The sequence below is a fragment of the Crotalus tigris genome, unplaced genomic scaffold (assembly GCF_016545835.1).
Source record: "Crotalus tigris isolate CLP2741 ecotype Arizona unplaced genomic scaffold, ASM1654583v1 scf7180000017663.5292952, whole genome shotgun sequence".
In the NCBI taxonomy this organism is placed as follows: domain Eukaryota; kingdom Metazoa; phylum Chordata; class Lepidosauria; order Squamata; family Viperidae; genus Crotalus; species Crotalus tigris.
The window spans coordinates 603,232-628,236 of record NW_024096550.1 but is presented as its reverse complement, the minus strand read 5'-3'; the positions used below and the strand labels follow the sequence as shown (position 1 = coordinate 628,236).

Sequence of the window (25,005 nt, the reverse complement as noted above, 5' to 3'; positions counted from 1 at the left end):
TCATATTTTAATGTATTACAATATATTTCCCATCAGGAATTAAATGCACTGTCAAAGCTCCTCCTGTGTGGTTTAAATGCACAGCAAATGAATAAATAATTTTTTCTGTGCGATTAAAAGCTATCATTTCAATTCTGCTCTGTGTCTATTCTGCGGTAGACTGAGATGGTGAGCCTTAAACAAAATGCACAAAAATCCCTATGTGCACTCTGATTTTATTTTTATTTTTTTAATAAAAGAGATCCAGCTACACTTATTTTGACATTGTGCAACAGTGCACTAATTTAAGCAGTTAGGCAGAGAGAGAGAGAGAGAGAGAGAGAGAGAGAGAGAGAGAGAGAGAGAGAGAGAGAGAGAGAGAGAGAGAGAGAGAGAGCATCCAGCCCACAGGGTCTCAGAGAATGAGAACAAAACATATGTGGGAAAAATAAACAACTTTCCTGTCTTGGAATTTCTAAAAAGGCCTGCAAAGAGCAAACAGGGCTTCTCGCTGCCATTTGACTTCTGGACCCATGAGAACGGGGCTCGGACTAATTAAACCCGTCGCTTGAAGGGGCCACGGTGAGCAAAGAGCGCGCAGGGTCCTCCACATCTCCCACCCGGCACACCCTCTCGTTTCAGAGGCGGCTCTGCAAGGGCGTCCCTGGCCTGCTATGCCTTTCGCCCTCTGGAAAGAGGCGGAATAGCCAAAGGCCCCCCCGGCAGACACGGGAAGAGGCTTTTTGTAGGAAGAGGTTCTCGCAGGTTAAAGGAAATGTCAGCCTGAGGCCAGACTTAGTTTAGAGTTGCTCTCCTGCTTGCTAGCTATTGTGACCAATTAAGAGATTTTAAAAAACAAAAAACAAAACAGGAATGTTTTAAACTGAATATATGTAAGGGAAAAAAATTGCATGCTGTCCAAAGAATTATTCATTAGAAAAATCCCAAGTAAAAGGCGCTCATCAGCACTTGGAAACTTTTGCTAAAATAGTCTGATGACCAATGAATCTATCTGTCTGTCTGCCTGTCTGTCTGTCTGTCTATGTCTGTGTGTCTATGTCTGTGTGTCTATGTGTCTGTCTATCTCTATCCATCTCTATCCATATCTCTCCATCCATCCATCCATCCATCCATCCATCCATCCATCCAACCATATCCATCTCTATCTCTCTCTATCTCTAACAACAGAATTCACCTTTCTAGCTCCTTAACCATCTTTCTTGAGTCTTTTGTATACTTTTGTTTCTGCTGTAGATAAACTCTTTAATTCAATATTTGAAATAAGGAAGTTTAAAAACAAGTCATTTTTGCATCCATGAAAAACAAAACTGTTACAGATCCTGAAACTTTCTGAAGCGTCTATTTTACTCACATTTCACCACAAAGTATATTTTACTAACTGATCAGCTATAAAAGTTGCTTTTCTCCATGTTCCACTAAGATTTAAAATATCAGGTAGGTGTACACTAGCCATGGAGAATTTTGCCTCCTGCTACATTAACAAATACATATATATATATATATATATATATATATATATATATATATATATATATATATATGTCTTTGGTTCCTAGAAGCACGAAGCCGAAAACACCAGCCTGAAGATGATGAATGGGACTTCGTTGAAATGTCGCCAAGACACTTCCAATTTTATGCGGGAGAAAACCCGAATAACCAAAGACCTACATACAAACACCCGTGAAAACCTCAGAATATATATATATATATATATAAGCCCCCACCCAAATAGAACACTCCCCCAGCCAATCAGAGCACAGCCAACCCCCCAGCCAATCAGAGCACAGCCAAGCTCTCATCCAATCAGTTCATACCCCCACTGGCAATTAAAAGGAGGAAACAGCTACAACCACACATTGCTCCTAGAAGCACAAAGCCGAAAGCACTAGCCTGAAGATGACGAATGAGACTTCGTCGAAAGGTCGCCAAGACACTTCCAATTTTACGTGGGAGAAAACCCGAATAACCAAAGACCTACATACAAACACCCGCGAAAACCTCAGAAAACAAATATATATATGATGACATGCATTTATTTCTTGGAGAACAAGTTCATCTGACTGTTCCTATTTCAAAAGTTAAGTTTAATTCCTCATTTTTTTCATATTTCAAATTAATTCTTTTACAATTAAATGTCCTTTGTAAAGATTCCTTCCAAAACACCAAAATGGGAATCTAGAACAATACTTTTCATGCCCAGATTAAGCTGATATCCAGATTGATTGACTAATTGACTGACTGAATGAATATCCCAGTTTAAAAGCAAACATACTCTGAAGTGTAATAAACAAATGAATGCAGTCATCAGGTAAAATTACACCTTAGATGACTAAATCTCCTATGGCAGAGATTGTTTTGTCTGTTTGTCTGGCTTAGTGAAATTCTCTGGTGTTTAGTGTATTGTTTGCATTAATCAACCCACATACAACAGTTTGCTAACAAAACATGATTAAGCAAACCCTTAGCGTGATGCATTTATTATTTCAGTATAATTGCAGCAGATATTACAATGTTGAACTAAATCAAGCTAAATTAATGAATTATAGTCATATAAATACATTGGCACATGATGGAGCCACACACAGGAGGCCAAACAAAAGGTGGGGTGCTAAATGAAGACCACAGCAAAGAGCCCAAGATTCAAGTATATCCTAGACAGAAAAATGTTTATAAAAATATAGAAGAGTCCTGGGATACGGTATAAGTCACAGAGGTTGTTCAAAAAACGGCTGCTAAGAAAAACAGAATCGGGGAAGAATTCCCTCTCGTGAGTAGAATCCATAGCTGAGCAAGCTTTACCCAGGACACAACTTATTGTTCAGTCACAATCATTCAAAGGACATGAAGTAACCCACATATAGAATTGGAGAAAGATCTAAGCCAGAAACACATTTGGGCTACAAGCGGCTATTTTCTGCTATCTTCCTTCTGTGGTGACGCAATGGACAGGGTGCAGCATTGCAGGCTGACTCTGCCTTCCCAACCCTGACCAGCTCCAGGTTGACTCAGCCTTCTGTCCTTCTGAGGTCGGTAAAATGAGGACCCTGCAAGATGCTGACTCTTAGGGAGGACTGTAAAGCACTGTGAAGTGGTATATAAGTCTAAGCGCTATTGCTATTTATAATAATAATTATTATTATATTTATAATAATAATTATATTTTTGTAATATTAATAATACTAATAACACTAACACCACCAATAATAATAATAAAGTTGGAAGGGACCTTGGAGGTCATCTAGTCCAGAAGACCCCAACCCCCGGTCCGTGGCCAGTACCGGGCTGTGGTATGCCAACAACTGGTCCACACAAACAAGCAAAGCCCATCCCGTGGGATGCAGGCAGCACACAAAATCACGTCCCCTCAGGTCTGTGGAAAATTCTCTCCCCACAGAACCGGTCCCTGGTGCCCAAAAGCTTGGAGACCTCTGATCTAGTCCAACCCCCTGCTCAAGCAGGAGACCCTATACCATTTCAGACAAATGACTGTTCAATCTCTTATTAAAGACTTCCAGTGTTGGAGCATCCACAACGTCTGGAGGCAGGTTGTTCCACTGGTTAATTGTCCTCACTGTTTGGAAATTTCTCCTTAGTTCCAGGTTGCTTCTCTCCTTGGTTAGTTTCCATGTGTTGTTTCTTGTCCTGCCTTCAGGTGCTTTGGAGAATAGCTTGACCCCCCCCCCCTCTTCTTTGTGGCAGCCCCTGAGATATTGGAATGCTGCTGTCATGTCACCCCTACTATTTACAGGGAAAAGATGCAGAAAACTGAAAGATGCACCTTCTGCATCCATTTCTAATGAAGCTTAGTCTTTTGGCCTCTTTCGGCGTTCAGCCAATGTCCGTTATAATGGTGTGAAACGTGATATCAGTTGCCAATGCAACGGTCACGACCGTTACCATCAAAGGCTACTCATTAATTCCCCTGGTGCAGTGACCTGGATGAGCATTTTGTATAGAATGGCTTCATAAAAAAGGAACGAGGGGAATAAGAGATGCTTGAAGAGATGTGGAAATAATTTACTTTATCATCGGGCTTAAAAAAAAATAACAATACCCACCTCTGACTAAAACCAAATTCAAAGAATTCTATCTCAGTTCTTTTCTTTTCTATCTCAGTTCTTTTCTTACCAACTATTCATAAAAGATTTTTCTTCTTTCTGCCTTTTCATTTTCACCAGCAAAAACGGCTTCATACTAACCACCATTTGTACTGTAGCTATTCGCCGAGTATATTGCTCAACACAAAGGTATTAACATACTAACTAAAACCTATTGACTATTATAAACATATATTTAGAACAAGATAGCTTTTTTATATATATAAAGGAAGAAGTTTGCCATTGTAAAAGTAATACTGAAGCTAGCAAACTCAGGCAGCAAATGACCGATCTTCAGCACCTTAATATATTAAAAAATGCGAGGCTTTTACAACTTAATTATTTTTCTTAAATTAGGAAACTCTGACAATAAGCTTAGACAAAAGAGAATGTTGCAAGAATCTCTCCGGCCTTATAATTCAGAAGCAGCTGCAATAATTCAGATAACTGCTGGGAGGTTAGACCACAAATTTTGCAGCTAGAATTTATATGAATCTTTCCTGCCGAACAGCCTGGAGCAGGAACTGACAGAGTTTCAGCCAGTCAATATTTGAGCACCAACACAAAAACTTCGCTGTGACCGGAATATATAAAGATAGGGAGCTGGCAGCTTTTTGAGCCAGCGTCTGAAGTCAACGTTAATACCTAATAGGTACAAGCAATTATCTCTCACGTTAACACTCGGAAAAGCACATCTTGTTCATATCCAAACCACCTGTAGACTTTGCCTGCAGATACAGGAGGAAAAAAGCCCTTAAAGCATCTACAAAAATAAAAGCAGCAGAGGCTTTGTTGTTATCGTTGCTTCGTTATGTTTTTGTTTCTTGGAACCTTATTAAAAACACAAAGCCTCCTTTGTGGCTCAGCTTGGAAACACTCCCTTTCCCCTCAGCATGGCTGGCTCAGGAATTCTGGGAGTTGAAGTCCACGAGTCATAAAAGAGCCCAGGTGGCCTACCCCTGGTATAAGGTCTCTTGCCTGAGCAGAGGGTTGGACTAGAAGACCTCCAAGGTCCCTTCCATCTCTGTGATTCTAAGTGATGCGCTGTGATTCATATGCTGAGGGGTAGAGTAAGTTGAGACTGTACTGGATTCCCGTGGGCGTTTAGCATCTACTCTACATATAACCACCGAGAACTAGGCCATGATGGTTTGCAGTGACAGATCGTTAAGTTGACGATAGCCAGTGAGCGCCATTTCCCCTTTTCAACTGTCTGGTGAGGCAGGAGACACACTAAACAGGTGTTTGAAGACAATAACAAAGTGGATTTTGGCTAGTAAACTGAGCTTTTATCTTAATTAGATGTCAATTATTGGTTTATTGGGTTTGGATGATGGCTTTCAAGCCCATATAGTCAAGTTACAACTCCATTATACACCAAGTTTGGAGTCTGCCGCTACGATTATTTATTTCTCCCTGTACTGTACAATGGAGCTCAGGTATGACTTGAAATGTTTTTCATCAGCTCAAATTTGTCTGCCAGCAGCAATCCTTATTTTATAAAGGCAGATAACTGCAGAGAAGATGAGTTCCCAAAATATCAAAGCTTGGTTATTAATAGCACCCTTGAATATAAAGCAAGTTCAGATGGTTCAGCCTATGGAGGGTGACCTGATGTCTGGCTAAAGTGGGCAAATACAGGTTTCACCTTTCCAATATTTAAAAGCTTAATTCAAGGTACAGCTTTACCTAATAGCTCAGATGCCCAGGACTGGATGGCATCCAATAAAAGCCACAATATCAGCAAAATGACCTTGTGAGTATCGTGATGTCATCATGCAACTGAAATCAATTTAATATTTGCACAATCTGAACGTTGACATTATATGACATACATATATATATATCTGTGGAGATTCTCAATCATCCAGGTCATGGTTGTCTCAAAGATGCTAATAATAATAATAATAATAATAATAATAATAATAATAATAATAGTAATGAAGCAGTTCATAATAAGGCCGCCTTTAGTCAATTGCAAAAGGCGGCCTTACTAGGAACTGCTTCCATCCTGTGACGATACCTGTAATACCATCAAACATCCACATCTGCCTATCCCAGGTCCTGGGTAAGGACTCGATAGGTAGACAAAATGCCAAATCCAGTCTGAACATCTGGCTTACTGTGCGATGATCGATGATGATGATGATGATGATGATAATAATAATAATAATAATAATAATAATAATAATAATAATATCAACAACAAAGTTGGAAGGGACCTTGGAGGTCATCTAGTCCAACCCCCTGCTCAGGCAGGAAACCCTATACCATTTCAGACCAATGGCTGTTCAGTCTTAAAAACTTCCAGTGTTGGAGCATTCACCGCTTCTGGAGGCAGGTGGTTCCACTGGTTAATTGTTTCAAAAGGCATCTGGACTTTCTTGTTTCTTTCCTTGAAAACCTTTCGCTTCTCATCCAAGAAGCTTCTTCAGTTCTGACGTTTATTAGATCTTCAAAACAGTTTCCTTGAAAACCTTTCGCTTCTCATCCACGAAGCTTCTTCAGTTCTGAACTGAAGAACTGAAGAAGTGCCTTGGATGAGAAGCAAAAGGTTTTTAAAAAAAACCACCAAGGAAGTCCAGGTGCCTTTTGGAAAAGCAACTTTGGGACAAATATGGCATATATAACATCATTTGCTACAGATACTGCCTACTTCCTTTTGGAAACTCGTAGGATCTCTTCTTTAGAGGTCTATTTCACATTATGTATTTCACACCAACAATGACTACTTGTCGTGGTGAAATACTGTAGCAAATCTAAAATAAATAGATAAATAAAAATGTTAGCAGTTTACAGGCAAGTTCTTACTAATAGGTTAAGGCAATCAACCATAAACTATTCAATTTTCTTCTTCTGTGCCCTGAATATCATGCATCAGAAAGAACGAGGGTATAAGATTGAAGTCAATATTTATTTAGCATTTTGAAGTGCAAAGAGGTGCGCATTGCACGGGGTCAATAAAAATGACTGACATTTTTAAATAGCAAATACCGAAAGTCTGTCTATTTGAAAAGCTGAAGTATTTTGCAGCCTACGTGAAGGTTCTCCCCCTTAGAGCAGTGGTTCTCAACCTTTTTAATGCCGCGACCCCCAACCGGTCGTAAGTCGAGGACTACTCAACTGGCGCAGCACCGTTTGCAGAATGGGACTTTTGGCGGGCTCAGCAGCAGGGCAGAGACAGCCTGGACAATTCCTATTGGCTTTGGAAAGCCAATAGAATGAGACTCTATTCAAGAGAGTCTATTCTATTGGCTTGCAAAAGCCAACAGAATAAAAGGGAGTAGCACAGCTAAGGAAAAGGGGAAAAAAATGGCAGACTGCGTTGTTTGGCGACCCCCGTGAAATGGCCGTTCGACCCCAAATGGGGTCCCGACCCACAGGTGGAGAACCGCTGCCTTAGAGAAAGGAAGGCATGCTACCCTTGGAAAGACAGGACAGCTGCATTTACTTTTGAAAAGTTATTCTAACCGTTAGAAACTGGTAAGTATGGTGATTAATGATACTCCTGGAAACAGTTTGATATTTCTAATAAAGGAGAATATTTGTAGCTCAGGATTAACGTGAAGGCTCCTTGGTGCTCTCTGAGCCTGGTGCTTTCCTTGCAGATGTTTCATTACCCAAACTAGGTCACATCATCAGGGCTAGCCTTGAGGATCTTACCTAGTTTGGATAATGAAACGTCTGCAAGAAAACAAGCAAACTCAGAGAGCACCAAGGACCTCCCACAGTCGTCGTCCTCCTCCTCCTCTCCACAACCCCCCCTCCCTTCTAGTACTGATGATATTACCTAGTTGGGTAATGAAATATCTGCAAGAAAACAAGCAAGCTCAGAGAGATTCCCCAGTTTAATAGTTCTTCTTAAAAGCTGAATTAGTGACTAACGTTAAGGTTTTGTCTGGTTTATCCTATGCCAGCAGAGTCATATTAAAACCTCTTCCTAAGGCCCCTGCTAGATATACTGATCTTCAGCTTCCAAGTCCCTAGCAAGTATTTCCATAGCAACAGGCCATCTTGATCAGAGGTTATAGGGAACGGCACATATGCACAATATCAGGTTGGGGAAAAGGGTTAACAGCTATGCTCTGAGGAACTTTGTAAACTTTTCCCAATGTCTTTAACCCTCATCATGCAGCTCACCCGCTGGTGCCTGTAAGCCGTGAAACTGCACAATGCTTCAGATTCAGCTGCAAGGAGACCCTCTGGGGCCCAGAGGCTGTGCCTGCAGCCCCTGCAGTGCTTTAAAGCAGCCGTGTCTTTCCCAGCTGCCAGAGCCCCCCTCCTTTCCCTGGGACCATGGCTGCCATGCGCATCGGGCATGAATACAGCCTCCTTTGGGATCAATAAAGGATACTAATACAGGTAGTCCTCAACTTACAAGATTCATTTAGGGACCGTTCAAAGTTACAGTGGCACTGAAAAAAGGGACCTGTGTGTTTTTTCACACTTACAGTGGATGGGTGGGTGGGTGGATGGTTGAATGGATGGGTGGGTGAGTGGGTAGGTGAGTGGGTGGGTGGGTAGGTGGGTGGATGGATGGATGGATGGATGGATGGATGGATGGATGGATGGGTGGGTGGGTGGATGGTTGAGTGTGTGTGTGGGTGGGTGGGTGGATGGGTGGGTGGGTGGGTAGGTGGGTGGGTGGATGGTTGAGTGGGTGGGTGGGTGGGTGAATGGACAACAAAGGGTGTATGAATCGGCAGGTTAGGAGAGGAGGGGAGTTGGAGGAGGGAGATGAGATAGGAACTGGCAATGGAATGCAAAAACGGCAGGTAGACCAGCAGCCCAACAGGGAGAATAAAAAGGAGGAACTCCGTGAAAGGACTCGTGTGGTGTCGAATCGGAGGAGGCGCCTTGCATTGGGTAGAGAGGAGGGATTGAGGAGTGTGTTGGTAATAACAGCGCAGGGAGGAGGAGGCGGCACAAAGATGACAGAGCAGAAAAATACAAAATTGGAGTGCAAAAAAGAGAGGGCGAAACAGTTAAGGCAGTCACAGGAAATCAGGAAGAGTGGCCCTGTCACGAGGGCAATGAGTAGGCAATTGGATCAGCAAGGGGATAAAAAGAACTTTCCCACCCCTAAGCCCCACTCTGAGGACGCTGGCAGAGGACCAGCGAAAGCTAAGTTGTTTTAATCTTGTATATAACTGTTTTTATTGTTTTAAATGTTGTTTTAACAATAAATAACTGGAGTATACTCTTCCAGGAGATCGAAGATTGCATCATTGAACAAATATGCCCGGGATTCGTATTTTTACAACCATTAAGGATATATATTTAAAAAGGTTAATAGAACATACCCTTCAAGTAGAACAATGCGCACATCATTGTGAATTTGGGGGAAGGGGTGTGTGCAACAATGGTAACTACCAAAGCTGATCTAATTCTGCCAATATGACATATAAAAAAAAAATCAAACCGCATAAGGAGCCAGCGAGGGAAACGATCAGGATTCAAACAGAATCCTGTGGGGGTCTTATCAAAATTTCTTCCATCCTGTCAGTCATAATCCAGCATGAAGAATTGCTGGCAAGGCAAAATGTTCCTCCTGGCTTGATCCAGTCACAAGGACGCAGGAAAGCGAGCGGAAAGCTCAGCTAACTTCAAGGGGGTTTCCTGGAGAGTAAGCCCACTGTCTTATGTGTCACGTGACACTTCTTTTGACTCCCCAATGTGTCGGGCAAGCCTTCAAGTATCTATAATCTACATTTTTCTTCACTTCCTACACTCCTTGGCAAATTATGTAACGGTCTAACAATGTATGAACAATTTATGAAGCAGTCAGAGCTATTGCCATAAACAAGGCGCGGGGGAAAAAATAAAAACACTTGATTTTGTTCACTGCAGTCTTCTCGGCCACAACATTTCCTGAACGTTGGAATTTTTTTTTCCAATTCTGCAGTTAAAAAAAGATCCCATTTTGTGTAGTGGTTAAAGGCCTTGAGCCGGACTTGGAGAGACGAGTTCTAATCTTGCCTTAAACACGAAGCCTGCTGAGTGACTTTGGGCCAGTCTCTCTCTCTCTCACTCTCTCTCTCTCTCTCTCTCTCTCTCTCTCTCTCTCTCTCTCTCTCTCTCTCTCTCTCTCTCTCTCTCTCTCTCTCCCTCCCTCTCTCCCTCCCTCTCCCTCTCTTCTCTCTCTCCTTCTCTCCCTCTCTCTCAGCCACAGGAAGACGTCAATGGCAAACCACATCCAAAAAGGTGACCAAAAAAGACCAGCAAAAGTGTTCTCCATGGAGTCACCAGGAATTAAAAACTGACTTGAAAACACACACATAAACACAAAGAGGAGAACAAACACGGTTCTAAACAGCAGGAGCCCGTCTCTCCCAGCCCCGCTCGTGGTGCCAAAGACGGGAGGTCAAAGGTGGGGTCTAGGCTGCAGGTGGCCCTCTGGTTTCCAGAAGTGCCATGCAGGAAAGCAAGGAAGCTTCCCTCGGTTGGCTGGGTGGGCCTGGATGCCAGCTCTGAGACAATTGCGACGCGCACGGAACAGATGGTACCCTCTCCCAAGTACCCGAGTGAACACCCAGTTCAGCTTTATGACGCTGAGAGTGTTACCCGCTGGGTATTACGATGCCTTTTTGCTCTCCATAGCAACCAGCCAGCCATCCAGCACTCACAAAGGGATGGGGCTGAATCGAGCTCACGTCCTTGCAAGCCCTGGACCCTCTTAAATATGGGGGGGGGGAGGAAAAGTTCCTGGTGCATCCTTTGTTTATCTTAACCATAATAATGAGGGTTTGTCTGTCTCTCTGTCTGTCTGTCTCACTCTGTGTATGTAGGAGTAAAGTTTGGGAAGGGAAGGGAAGGGGAAGGGGAGGGGAAGGGGAAGGGAAGGATAGGGAAAGGAAAGGAAGGGGAAGGGGAAGGGAAGGGAAGGGAAAGGGAAGGATAGGGAAGGGAAGGGAAGGGAAAGGGGAGGAAAGGGAAAGGGAAAGGGAAGGATAGGGAAGGGAAGAGGAAAGGGAAGGGGAAGAGAAAGGGGAAGGGGAAGGGGAAGGGAAAGGGGAAAGGGGAAAGGGAAAGGGAAAGGGAAGGGAAGGGGAAGGGGAAGGGGAAAGGGGAACGGAAGGAGAAAGGGAAGGGGAAGGGGAAGGGGAAAGGGGAACGGAAGGAGAAAGGGAAGGGGAAGGGAAGGGAAGGGAAGGGAAGGGGAAGGGAAGGGAAGAAAGTAGCAAAGCTCACATGCACCAACTCTCAACAGTTAATCAACCTACTAAACATTCAGACCCAAGGAAAGACCTCCTGGGTGTAACAAGCCAAACATTTGCCTAAATGCAGAGCAATCATGTCAAACAATTTCTTACACTCTCAGTTATATTAGCAGCCAGGAGTTCTTCTCTGGAAGGCAGCACTTGGTTGTGTGTGTGTGGGGGGGGGGTTATTAACCTGAAGCCTCTTGTGTGCCAAACCTCTGCTCTTCTGTTCAGTGTAGGCCTCCCTCACACAAGGCCCTCTGGGACTTGCCCATCTCCCCAGGAGAGGCCAGTATTCAGAAGATCAAAATGCCCGGGCATTAGCGGAGACAGAGACGGCTTCTCCCCCTTCCTCAGTGTTTCCTGACCCCGTACAGTTCAGCATCTCTTCTCATGTGACAAGAGACGGTCTTCCAATCACGAGGGTCTGTTGATGATGGCTACATCTCAGTTACCATGCAAAATGTGTTGAGACGGTCAGTCTAGACCAGTGGTTCTCAACCTTTTTAATGCCGCGACCCCCAACCGGTCATAAGTCAAGGACTACTCAACCGGTCGTAAGTCGAGGACTACTCAACTGGTACAGCCCCGTTTGCAGAATGGGACTTTTGGCGGGCTCAGCAGGGCAGAGACAGCCTGGACAATTCCTATTGGCTTTGGAAATAGAGTCTGATTCTATTGGAAAGCCAATAGAATCAGACTCTATTCAAGAGAGTCTACTCTATTGGCTTTCAAAAGCCAATAGAATAAAAGGGAGTAGCACAGCTAAGGAAAAGGGGGGGGGGAAATGCGTTGTTTGGCGACCCCCGTGAAATGGTCGTTCGACCACAAATGGGGTCCCGACCCACAGGTTGAGAACCACTGGTCTAGACTTACACACAGCAGATCATGAATGATCACAAACACTTGCATATTCAATATAATCCCCCCCCCCCCAAAGCATATGAGGAACCGCTCATGAAAAAGAGAAACATATCCTTTTGCATTAGGAAAACGTATTATGAAAACAACAATACACCTGCAGAATCAGGTGCCTGAGAACCACAAGATCACCTGCCAGAAACCAAACCTTATATCTTAAAACCCTATTCCCTGAAATAAATAGAAAACTCATTGTCAAAACTGCAAAACTTCCTCGCCAAGTATTTTGTATTCAGCATTAATCAACTGAAAAGATCAAAAAATCTTCAGCTGTACAGTTGGTTTACAAACATCTTGAATGATTATTAACTTACACTAAGTATCAACAAGCTTCTTACAACCTTTGAACATCACACCTTAAAAAGGAGAATCGACTGTCAGCAGCTTCTATTAGATAAACATGGAAATTGTCAAAACAAAAAGACACATTTTGCTCTTAACTTGTTGTTAGCCAGTATCTAGGCAGTTTCAAGAATTTTGGCTTGGGTGAACTGCCGTTCCAAATTATTTTCCCCTTCTGAAACAATTCAGTCTTAGCCCCTTGCATAACAAGCATCCATGTCTATATCAGTAGGAGGATAAAAAATAAAACAGTAAGTAGCTTAGAACAATATTTTAGAGCACATTTCATGACATGCAATTTGACTTTGTTACTTGGCACTATGAGATAAGAGTATGAAACGTTTATTCAACAACATACTCAAGAAAATGTTTGCGTTAAAGTTTGGTATGGATGCCAAGCAACTAATCAGAAAGTTATTTGTTTTGAGTGTTCAAAATGGAGCCACACAAACCTTTAAGTTGTGAATTCCCTTTGGTTACTTCCCTCAGTGCTCCACTAGGTGTCTGCTGTAACTAAACTTTGGGTGGGAATGCTACATTTTTTTTAAACAAATTAAAGATAATTTCCTTGAGAGCGAATTTGCTATAGGGGTTAAGGCATCAGGCTGGGATCTCAGAAACCAGGAATTTGAGTCCCGTTTCAGATGTGAAACCAGTTGGTGACCCTGGGCCAGTCTCTCTCTCTCAGCCCCAGGACGCAGGCAATGGCAAGCCGCTTCTGGAATCTTGCAAAGAAAACAGCAGACGTTTGCTAGGCGGGAGTCAAGACTGATTCAAAGTTTACGTGTCTGTCTGTCTATGATAGCCCCATAAGACAGGGGTCTTCAAACTTGGCCCTTTTATGACTTGTGGACTTCAACTCCCAGAATTCCTCAGCCAGCATCGCTGGCTGAGGAATTCTGGGAGTTGAAATCCACAAGTCATAAAAGGGCCAAATTTGAAGACCCCTTCTATAAGAGGAAAACAATAAGCAGAATCTCCATACAATTAGAGAGAAATTCATCCCTCAAGTTCATTTTTATCCACTCTTATAAAGGCACATAATAAATCTCAAAAGACAAGTTCTGGACTCAAGACAAATATCTTCTTTTTTTTACAACTAAACACAAAATCAACCTGTTCTTCACTATTTTAACTCTTGTTCAAAGGATGACCTAACGCACTCTGTCTCTTGAGTAATAACCCCTAAAGGAACCTTCGAACACGAGAAAAGTGGAACAGGAATAAACCGCATCCATACACAATATTTTATTTTATTTTTTAAAAAGAGGGAAAACAGTGTCTGCAGAACGAATGAAGTTTTAAAAAGGTGAGAATGTAAGCAAAGCACACAGCTGACCCAAACTAAGTAACATCATCAGGGCTAGTCCTGTTTTTATCTATCATCAGTCCTTTATCCTATCCATCATCAGTCTACTAGCACTGATGATGTTACAGAGTTTGGGTAATGAAACATCTGCAAGAAAACAAGCAAGCTCAGAGAGCATCAAAGATCCCTCAACTCTTCAATTGTTTACTTTGGTTAAGACAGGGGATGTGAAAGCTACAAAGAACCAGCATGGAACCAACGGAGGAGCTGGTACCTGGGTCTGGCAAAAGCTAGGAAGCATGGGACAATGTTGAGTAGGCTGCACGCGGGTACCACAAGATCCAGAGACGCTCTGAACAAATGGAGCTATCCGGTGGCTTCTGCTCATTGTGATTGCGGTCGACATGCAGACAATCACACCTATGTATACCTGCCCTTTGTGTCCCAATCAGTGTACACTTGAGGACCTCATGGCAGCACAAGAGAACTCAATTCATGTTGCTAGTTTCTGGGCAAGATCTGTTTAATGTGTACATATTTTAATCTTGTATTTTATATTTTATGTCATATAGAACACCTTATGTGAATTGTGATGTTTCTGACCCAAACCAACAGGGTTCAACATATCAACATATACTATGGTTAGATTACACATTTAACAGAAGTAATTTTTGCAGGAAAATTGTTTTCACACCTTTTGATAGTTTGCAAATCAAACCCTCAAGTCTCTCTTACATGTATGTATGTATGTAAGTATGTATGTATGTATTTCAAAGAATGGAATTCACATTTATAGCCCTACTTGCTGGCAGGCAAACAACTAACCCACGCAATGGAGAAATCTATGTGGATTAACACACATCAGAGAAGCAAAAAGGGGAAGAAGGAAGCAACGTCAACTTGACTTCTCAGATTTAAAATTAATTTACAAAAAAAGAAAGAAACTTACAGTCTCTCCAACTCCTTTAAGTCTTGAAAAGCTCCTCTCTCAATTGTAGTAATCTTGTTTTCCATGAGTTGACTGAAATGCAGAACAAAATGCTTTGAAACTCCAGTAATCAAACAGTGATTAGCCCACCCATTATTACAATACCTGGCAGTGGGTAAGCTTACAGCCACCCCTTCTGATTAACTCTGCAATTCTCACTCTATTCTTAACTTTCCATCCAATTTAATGTGTTAAGCCTGTCACATGATATTGCACTGTCACTTAGAGGGAGACTAAACTCTCCGTTCTTTAAAAAAATAAAAGAGAGAGAGAGACAGAAAGACAGATCGACCTTAAGCCTGTTTAAGAAGTTCAGGGGTCAGAGGTGAGGAAAATGTATGTCTTAATTACAAAAAGCAAAGCTACTGTTTAACGACAAAGTTTAGACGTATGTACAGAGCCAAATCTATGAAGTACGTTGTGCCAACACAAAGCATGTTTTATTTCACAACAGGAAGAGTCAGGATGTTTCTCCAAAGTTTAAAGCTTTTCATTCAGGAAGGATGGATCAAAATAGGGCAAATTAGTTACAATTAAGCCCCAGAACAGAGCAATTTTCGGTCACTGGTGAGAATTACTCTTCACAGCAGATCACACACACAAACGCACGCACACAAAATCCCAATACATACACAACACACCCCTCCCCCAAATGTATCACCTAAAGCAGGAGTTTTTCAAGAGCCCAAATAACTAGGTACAAATTTAATCTGAACCAGAAAAATAATCCATGGCTTTATCGTGTTAAATTTATTTACTTAATTAAGTTATCCCAAACACTCAACGTATTTTAAAAACTATTTTCTGATTTGTTGGTTTTGCAAAATATTCTATTCCGTGTGGATTGCTAAAGCACATTCATTTTTGAAATTTCACATATTTTGCAATATTTATTACTACAAGGAGTAACATAAAATCACAAGTGGTTACAATCCAGACTTGCTACTGTGGCAGTCTTCCAAACTTTTAAGTCCTCTCACAAATGCCTTTTCTTTTACAATGTAGCTGCTGTTATTTGAGACGTTCATTAATTTTTAAAAAAACAGTCCTATTCGTTGAAAAACTACTTTGCATAGGACTGAAGTTCAGTAATAAAATTCAAGAAAAACTTACAGAACACGAAGGTGTCTTAGACCAGCAAAATCCGTTCTTGTGATCCTTGTGATATTATTTCCATTGAGATCCCTAAGAAAAACATATTAGCAGTAAAATTAAACATCCCATAAACACTAGTCATGCTTCTTATTTTTTCTAAAAAGCTAGAAATGGTTGCTAGCATATCTGAAGATTAGTACTTATGTTAACTTGTTAAGTTTAAGTTGCAATTCTCTAAAAAAACAAAAACAAAATGTTATCGGATAAATTTTGCTTTGCTCTCATTTACTGAAAAACATTAATAGGGATAACCCTAAGGACTATTTTCATTAATTTGGCTTTTTATGACACAAATAGTTATGATTGTTAACTTTTGCTTGTGTTTCTACAGAGTTGTTTTCTTACAGGAATAGCCTGGTGATTATGTAACAGATATAAAATAAAGACACATTTATGCAGACAGGCTTGGGGGAAACAATTTCAGGATACGCAGAAAGCAGAGAAGTTCCAATTATATGCCAGGACTTCTAACCATGATATTATAGTGAGTTTTTCCCTATTAGAAACAGAGAGGGAGAATAAGAGCTAGCAAAACTCTTGGCATCCACAGGTCAAAGGAGAGGAGAATGGAATAAACCACAGCACTTCCTCACAATTCTCGGCTCTTTTCAAAACAACATGAACTCCGTAGCGTTTCTTATATAACAAAAATAAACACCTACACCATTAAACTAACACTTCTGTCGATGGAGGTAAAATGACACGGTTTTAATAAAAATGAACTTTTGTTAAAAAGTGCACAGGGTGTCCAAGTTCATCTTAGAAATGTTGCTGCAAGTGTAATATACAAACAGAATTGAACAATTATGGAAACGCTTTTTTTTTCTGTGCAAAAATTCAGTTCAGCCCATGTCGTCAGTAATAAATGAAATGGCCGTATCCTTTGGGGTATATTATTGAAAAATAACTTTATACGGAAAGTAATTTTTGAACATAGGAGTATTGTTCAAGAAGGAAACAGAGGATAATGGGAGCAACCAGAAATGATCAACGCAGGGACAATTTTTTTGTTTTTCAACAGTGTTTATCAGTCACTTATGTTTTCCCTCTCGCTCCCCGAAAAACAATTTTTCATCTATTTCCAATTTTTCCCAACCGCTTAAATAAAAATCTTCCAAAGCAACTTGCTTTTCGTAATGTAACAGAATGGGCTCCAGCTAACCTTTTCTCAATGTTTCATCTCAATTTGGAATCATAAATTTTGTTTGGAGAGGAACACGGGCAACGCTAGAGCAAAAATCCTAAAACAATTTAATATTTAAGCCGGATCTAATAATTTAATATTTCAGCTGGATCTCTCTACCTCTGCTGAAAAGAGACCTTCCTGGCTTCAAAGCCGACCATCAGCACACGTAGGTTACCGGAGGGCTAAGTAAGAATCTCAACCGACTTTGAAAAAGCAAATTTGCCATCTTCCCTGGCAGAGGGGGAAGCGTCTCCCAGACACCCGGGCCTCCTTGCCAGGCTATTAACCCCGAGCCCGCTCAGGGGAGGAGGGCGATCAAAAATATAAAACGACGTTCAAGGAAGGGCCGAACCAGCCACCCCAGCTGGGACTTCTACCCTTCCGGACTGAAGGATGGCAAAGGACGCTTCCTAGTGGACCCACACTTGGGGTCTCCCTCCGGAGTTTTCTACCGGCAATCTCCCGGGAATGATGTGGTTTTGGGGGAGAAAGGGGCGTCTTTTCAACTAAGCGGAAAGGAAGGAAGAACGAGGGGGGAGGAAGGAGCCAAGGTCCAGCTCCCGCTCGCCTGGGCTGCCCCCCCCCAGCAGCCCCAAGCCTTGCTGGCCGAGGGGCAACGGGGGAGGGAGGGAGGAGGGGCAGCCAAGACGGGGAGCTGGGGGCTCGCTGCTTCCAGGGCTCCCGACGGGACTCCGGCAGGGGGACGGAGCCCCGAATCCAGAGGCAGCAGGGGCGGCCGAGGGCGCTTCTTTGCTGCAAGGGAGGCACCGGCGCGCTTCCCCGGCCGGGAGGCTGAAGCGGGCGCGGCGCCCTCGGCTCGGCTGCGCCTCTGGCCAGGCAGGGGCGAGGGAGGGAGGGAGGGAGGGAGAGGAGGAGGGGAGAAGCCGGCCTGGGGGGCAAAAGCGGCTCCGCACCCTAAAGGCAGCGACCCCCCGCCCGCCTCCCCGCCCCGGGCCCACTTACAGCCGCTCGGCGTGGCGGGGCAGGTTCCGGGGGACGCTCCGCAGCGCCAGCCCGTGGCAGTCCACGCTGGGGCCGGAGCAGGAGCAGGGCGGCGGGCAGGACTGCGCCCCCCCCGCGCCCGGCCGGAGCAGCAGCAGCAGCAGCAGCAGCAACTTCATGGTGTCCGCTCGGCCGCGCCGCCCCCGGACGCCTCCTCGGACCTCGCCGCCGCCGCCGCCGCCCCCTGCGCCTGGGGATGCGCGGCCGAGTTCCCGGGAGCGGGCGCGGGCTGCCCCGGCGCGGCTCTTCCCCGAGGGTCGCGCGGGATGCGCCGCCGCCGCCGCTGCCGCCCCTCAGAGAGGCTCGTCGCTCGCGCCCTCCTCAGCGCCGCCGGCCCGCAGCCGCCCGGCTAGACGCCGCCGCCGCCGGAGCCCCGCCGCCGCCGCCCGCGCCGAGCTGCATTGCGACCCTCCGAGCAGCGCCGCGGCTCCCGGGCGGAGCAGCCTCCGCCTCCCGCGCCTCCTCCTCCTCCTCCTCGCCGCCTCCTCCTCCTCCTCCTCCTCACGCGGCCGGCCCCGGCTGAAGCCCCCGCCGCAGCCGCCGGAGCCGCATCGCCGCGCGGGCTGGGAGCGGGACGGGCGCCGCTGAGGCGAAGGGCGGACGGAGCGAGCCCAGCCGCCGCCGCCGCCTCCCCCGCGCAGGCAGCCCCGAGAGTGGCCCGTCCGCGCCCGCCGCTTCCCCCGCCGCCACTTTCCGCGCCCGCCAGCCGAGCGCAGCCCCCGCGCAGCGGCCGAGCCGGTCCCGGCAGGTAAGGCAGCCGCCCCGCCGCCAGGCCCCGCCCCTCGCGGCCCGGCGAGCGAGGGGAGGGCCAAAGGGCGGGGAGGCCTCGCCCACCGCCCGCCCCTCCCCGCGCGGCGCCGGCCGGCCGCGCCTCAGGTGAGCGGCGGGCGGGCAGGTGCGGCGCTGCCCTCCCGGCGGCTCCCCTGCGCCGCCCCTCCCCTCCCCTCCCCTCCCCTCCTTGGGCTTCGGCGCAGCGGCCCTCGGCCTCCTCCGGCCGCCCGGCTCGGCTCGCCCTCCTCCTCCGGCCGGCGGCGGCGGATTTGCGCGCGCGGCTGCCGGGCCGGGCGCGCGCCGGACGCGAAAGAGGACCGGGCGAGCGTGGCCTGCGCGGGGGCCACGTCCTGGGAGGCCCCGCCGGGCTGCTGGGGGGGGGCGAGCGGCGCTGGGGCCCCCGGAGCCCCCCCCCCCGCGGCTCCTCCTTCCCCCCCCGGCCTCTCCCGGGACCTCCATCCCGCCTCCGCCCCGCTGTCTCCAGGCCGGCAGGTGGGTGATCCTCCCCCTGAAGAGCCCCGCGCCCTCGCTCTGGCCCCGGGGGACGGATCCACGTTGGGATCCATTAACCCAGGAGCCGGGAGGAGAGCCGGCCCCGCTTCTTGAGGGTAGCCGCCATCCATCCATCCATCCATCCATCTCCCCCCCCCCCAAAAAAAACAACCCCGTTCTGCTCAACTAACCTTGAGGTCGTGGCAGGTGAAAATAAGTTGATTAAGTGACCTCAAAATATCGAGTCCGTCATAAGAAAACAAAACTAATTTCTAATTATATCTGGATTTAAACCATTGAACTTATTTTGCGTGTTCTGAAGAAGTCGTGAATCTTCAATCCTTTCTAATAAAGGTGTTCTTTTGCTGTGACTTCTGCAGCCTCTTTTTCGTGATTTTGTCTTGAGAAGATCTAAGGCTGTTTCCAAAACATTTTGACACAGAGTCGTTAGGATACAAAAGACGTAGGTCAGATCTAAAAGTACCACCACCACACAGCTGCGGTGTCCATCATTTTATGTTTTAATCAATAAAACATAAGGTCCCCACGAGTTCCGTATTCAATAATGGGGTAAAAATGGGTTTCAGTAACAATTTGTATATAGTTAGAAAATTAGTTATTTGAGTTAATTGTACAACTACCTTTTAATGTGCTAGATTCTTCTGATCCATAACCATCTCATTACACAGCCTGCAATTATTTTTAAACCCTGGTCTTTAAATTATGCTGTTGAAAAATAAACATATTTAAACCTACAGTCCAAAGTATTTCAAATTACAGCTCTTGGCTTGTGGAGGTTGGTTAGTTGATCGTGCCTCTCCAACCGTTGTAACATTTATTGATTATTGTTTAAAAGACAACATTCTGTAACTTTTTGGAAGTGGTGCCATAAAATATGTAATTCCTATTCCCTTGTAACAAACATTTTTCTTAAATCTGCAAACCTTAGAAATGGATGTTACGAGGATAGATAATTCTGCACCTTTCAGTTTCAATCAGTATTTGTTAATTGGACTTTGAATTTTAAATGCACTGCTTGTCTTATGCTCATTTACTTTGTGGTGTTTCTGCCACTCTGGCCAGAATCACAAATGTCCTCTGAGGAATCTTTATGCACACTACATGTTCTAGCACAAATGGGAAGAGGTGTAACATTTTGGCTGTTGATTCTAATCAGAAGGAGGGTATGTTTCATTTGATGATGATGATGATGATGATAGTAACAACAATAATAATAATAATAAAGTTGGAAGGGACCTTGGAGGTCATCTAGTCCAACCCCCTGCTCAGGCAGGAAACCTTATACTATTTCAGACAAATGGCTGTCCAGTCTCCTCTTAAAGACTTCCAGTGTTGGAACATCCACAACTTCTGGAGGCAGGTTGTTCCACTGATTAATTGTTCTAACTGTCAGGAAATATCTCTGCTACGGTGAGTTCAAATTTCTGAAAAGCCTGAGGTAAAATGCATTATGAAAAAAAAAGCAGGGCAGAGATCAACTCTTCTGAGAATAGACGCTGGAATTTCAGCAAATATTTTGAAACACTTTATAATGCAGATGTGGCAAGAGGTCTTTCAAAAAGGCATCTCCCAGATGTTTTACTTGGATATCAAGTATTTCCCTGGCACTTAGAAGTCATTATGGAATGATTTCCATAATAATTGTCAAGTGCTGGGGAAATCTGGAGATTCAGGCAGTTCAAACAAGTATAAAAATTTATTGAGAGCTTAGGTTCTCTACAAGAATCTGAGCTATTAGCGGTCAAGGGAAACGAATGGGAATTAAGGCATTCAAGGGGCTGGACTTAGATCTCTTCTGCGCATGCAGGGACTCATGAATAATAACGCATTTGACCCCTTCCTCAGGATCAGCCTGGTCATCTCCTATAATAAAGCCACCATGAAGCCCTGGTGGAACAGTGGTTGGAGTGCAGTATTGCAGGCTGATTCTGCCCACTGCCGGGAGTTTGATCCTGCCCGGATCCAGGTTGACTCAGCCGTCCATCCTTCCAAGGTCGGTAAAAGAGGAACCAGATTGTTAGGAGCAACAGGCTGATTCTATAAACCATTCAGAGAGGAGTGTGAAGTGGTATTTAAGTCCTAAGCGCTATTGATATTGCTATGAAGCACAATTTACTGAGTAGGAGCCTAGAATAGCTCTTATCTGTAGTATTGGGAAATTCAACAAGCACGCTCAAGCTATTTTCACAAAGGTAATATATGAAATACAGAACCAACGCTTGAATGTCATTAGTGTCTGTTAAATGAAACTGCGTGTATTTCCCCTTTCTGATTTGTGTGATAGGGGAAAAGTTACATCTGGTAGTAAATGGTGTACTAAATGGTTGGATGTTTATGTTAGGAAGTCAGAATTATTTAGGCCAACCACTTCAAGCCTTTTTAGGCACTATCTGGAATATAACTATCCATTAGTTCCTTTTTCAGCTTTTCTGATGGCAACGGTAGGTGGACAGAATGAAGTACACTTTCAAAAATGTATTTTATAGGAATTTAAACAAATAGAATTAAAAAGAGCCAGCGCTTATCATTTGCTCAAGACCTTGGGGGTCATCTAGTCCAGCCCCCAGCTCAAGCAGGAGTTCCTTTATTATTTTGAACAAATGGCTATCCAAATTCTTCTTAAAAGCCTCCAGTGATGGAGAAGCCACAACTTCTGGAGGCAGGCTGTTCCACTGGTTAATTGTTCTCACTGTCAGGAAGTTTCTCCTTAATTCCAGGTTGCTTCTCTCCTTGAGTAGTTTCCATCTGTTGCTTCTTGTCCCGCCTTCAGGCGCTTTGAGATATAAGTTGACCCCCTTCCTCTTTGTGGCAGCCCCTCAAATACTGGAATACTGTTATCATGTCACCCCTAGTCCTTCTTTTCTCTAGACTAGACATGCCAATTCCCATTCTTCATATGTTTTAGTCTCCAATAACATAACTGATTCCTGAACTTCAGGTCAGTAAGCGCTTTTCGGAAAAATAAATCTCAAAATGAATGTTCTACACATCCGTTAGGATTTTTGTTTTAAAATAAAAACAATAGGAACGTCACGAACAAAAGAAATGAAGCCCCAGGGGAAGATTTGGAATTTCTTCATCAGCCTAATCAAAAGCACCAGGTGTTCCATCAGTGGGAGTTTAATGACACACGTCCTCCTGACAAGCTAAGAACATCTTTACAGATTTTGAAACACAACCATCTATCACCATTGGGGAAAATCTTTGCCGATGGTCACAAGCATGCAGCTGAACGCATAAATCACACTTGTACCCCATCCATTTCGAGGCAACTGATTCCACCTTCCCAGCTATATTTAAAGTACAGTAGATTTTCCTCTGTCACTTCTTCGGCGGCTGAATGATCAAGTCCTGGGAAAATACAGAAATGTTGATTTGGCAGGTTTGAATTGGGATAAGATGAAGTGTAGTATGGTACTGGCTGTTTTTGACAATAACAACTTGCAGGCTTGTTGTTATTATGTTCTACCCATAACCCCGGGGGAAAAATATTACAAATTCATTAATGTTCTTTTATCATTTGTCCTTTGGTGTTTTTTTTTAAATAAATTAAAAAAAACCCACATGCATCCCAGCACATGGAGAGACAATTGAACGTAGCATCCCCCAAGAGTTAACAAAGTGTAATGTCCTCTTGTTACTATTGTCCAGTTAAGAAGTTATTTTGCCTGTTGGTTCTAGTGCATCGTTAGGAAAGTGATGTATTATTTTGTTAGAATGCTTTTAACCTATTTTAGTAGTTTCCTTGAACATTAAAAACACAAGTTATGTAAAAGGAAAGTGTATATGCTTTAATAATACATAACATCTGGAATTGCTGCCAGAGCTCTCCATTTCTTCCTCCAAAAAATACAGTTTCTATCAGAGATCTAAATAACAAGAGGACAAAGGCCTTGAAAAAGGTCGTATCTTAAAACAGCCAATAAAATCCTCCTACATTTTCTGTTTGGGGTTATAATATTGATGCCAGTGACTGCCATTTTAACCAGAGGTGAAAATAGCAAAGGATTCTCTCTTCTTGAACACAAAATAGGCTGCAAGCTAAGACTACTCTGAATAAATAATAAATGGGGTCTGTTGCTCCATTTTATATGTGTGCTAAATGTTAATAGGACAAGAATGTGGAATTTACAGAGTGTGTGCCTGAGAACTGCTTTTATTTCAAAAGGAAATGCCAGTAGGAATAACGGATCTATTTTAATCTGCACTGGTGAAAAGGGATTTTGGATTAGGAAACCTATAGCCATGTTATAATCTTTCTGTGCTGTGTAATCTAGTTACAAGAAGATGGACCAGAGGATTTCAATTATTCATTGAATAATTCACAAAAACCCCTGCATCTTTGCAGTTGCGTATTGTCTAGAAATGAAAATCATCATCATCATCAGAGTTGGAAGGGACCTTGGAGGTCTTCTAGTCCAACCCCCTGCTCAAGCAGGAGACCTATACCATTCCAGATAAGTGGCTGTCCAATTTCTTCTTAAAAGCCTCCAGTGATGGAACATCCACAACTTTTGAAATCAAGCTGTTCCATTGATTGTTTTCACTATCAGGAAATCTCTCCTTATTTCCAGGTTGCTTCTCTCCTTGATCAGTTTCCATCCATTGCTTCTTGTCCTGCCTTCAGGAGCTTTGGAGAATAGCTTGACTCCCTCTTCTTTGGGGCAACCCCTGAGATGTTGGAACACTGCTATCGTGTCAACCCTGGTCCTTCTCTTCATTAAAGTAAACCTACCCAATTCCAGCAACAGTTCCTTATATGTTTTAGCCTCCAGTCCCCTGATCATCTTTGTTGCTCTTCTCTGCACTCTTTCTAGAGTCTCAGCATCTTTTTTATATCTTGGTGACCAAAACTGGATGCTGAGACATTGGGAAAAAGTGCCAAGAAGAGAAACTAGGATGATTAAGGGCCTGAGACTAAAACACAGGAAGAACGGTTGCAGGAATTGGGTATGGCCAGTCTAGAGAAAAGAAGAAACAGGTGATATGATAGCAGTATTCCAGTATTTGGGGGGCTGCCACAAAGAAGAGGGGGGGTCACCTTATTCTCCAAAGCACCTGAAGGCAGGACAAGAAACAATGGATGGAAACTAATCAAGGAGAGAAACAACCTGGAACTAAGGAGAAACGTTCTAACAGTGAGGACAATCAACCAATGGAACTGCTTGCCACCAGAAGTTGTGGGTGCTCCATCACTGGAGGCTTTTAAAGAAGAAAATGGACAGCCATCTGTCTGAAATGATATAAAGTCTCCTGCTTGAGCAGGGGGCTGGACGAGACCTCCAAGGTCCTTTCCAGCTCCATTCAGCTATCCAGCTCTTGATTACATACAGTTCTGGAGTTATAAATACACTTGCTTTTGAGATGTATGAATCAGGCATCTATTAGAAAAGTAAGAATCAAGAGAGGAAATGCTAATTAGCACTAAGAGCATATGTTAATGTGAGCTTCACAATATCCTCAAAATGCCAGAGTGAAAGAATTTATTTTCTGAGAATTGCCATGTTCATCCTTTCAGT

General features: G+C 44.1%; 1 protein-coding gene across 12 annotated transcripts in view; it reads right to left on the bottom strand.

The window, feature by feature from the left end:
- Window positions 1-18,546, bottom strand: part of SLIT2 (slit guidance ligand 2) — a 165,991-nt gene extending 147,445 nt beyond the window's left edge. For 11 of the 12 annotated variants that reach the window (XM_039335885.1, XM_039335888.1, XM_039335887.1 and 8 more), the window contains exons 1-3: window positions 18,164-18,546; window positions 15,973-16,044; window positions 14,821-14,892 (exon numbers count right to left, since the gene is read on the bottom strand). In XM_039335885.1, the coding sequence (XP_039191819.1) occupies window positions 14,821-14,892; window positions 15,973-16,044; window positions 18,164-18,321 (302 nt within the window). In that variant the 5' untranslated portion in view covers window positions 18,322-18,546. Of the gene's footprint in view, window positions 1-14,820; window positions 14,893-15,972; window positions 16,045-17,317; window positions 17,676-18,163 lie in introns of those variants that run through there. The other variant, XM_039335894.1, reaches the window with a different exon arrangement.
- Window positions 18,547-25,005: the final 6,459 nt, after the last annotated feature.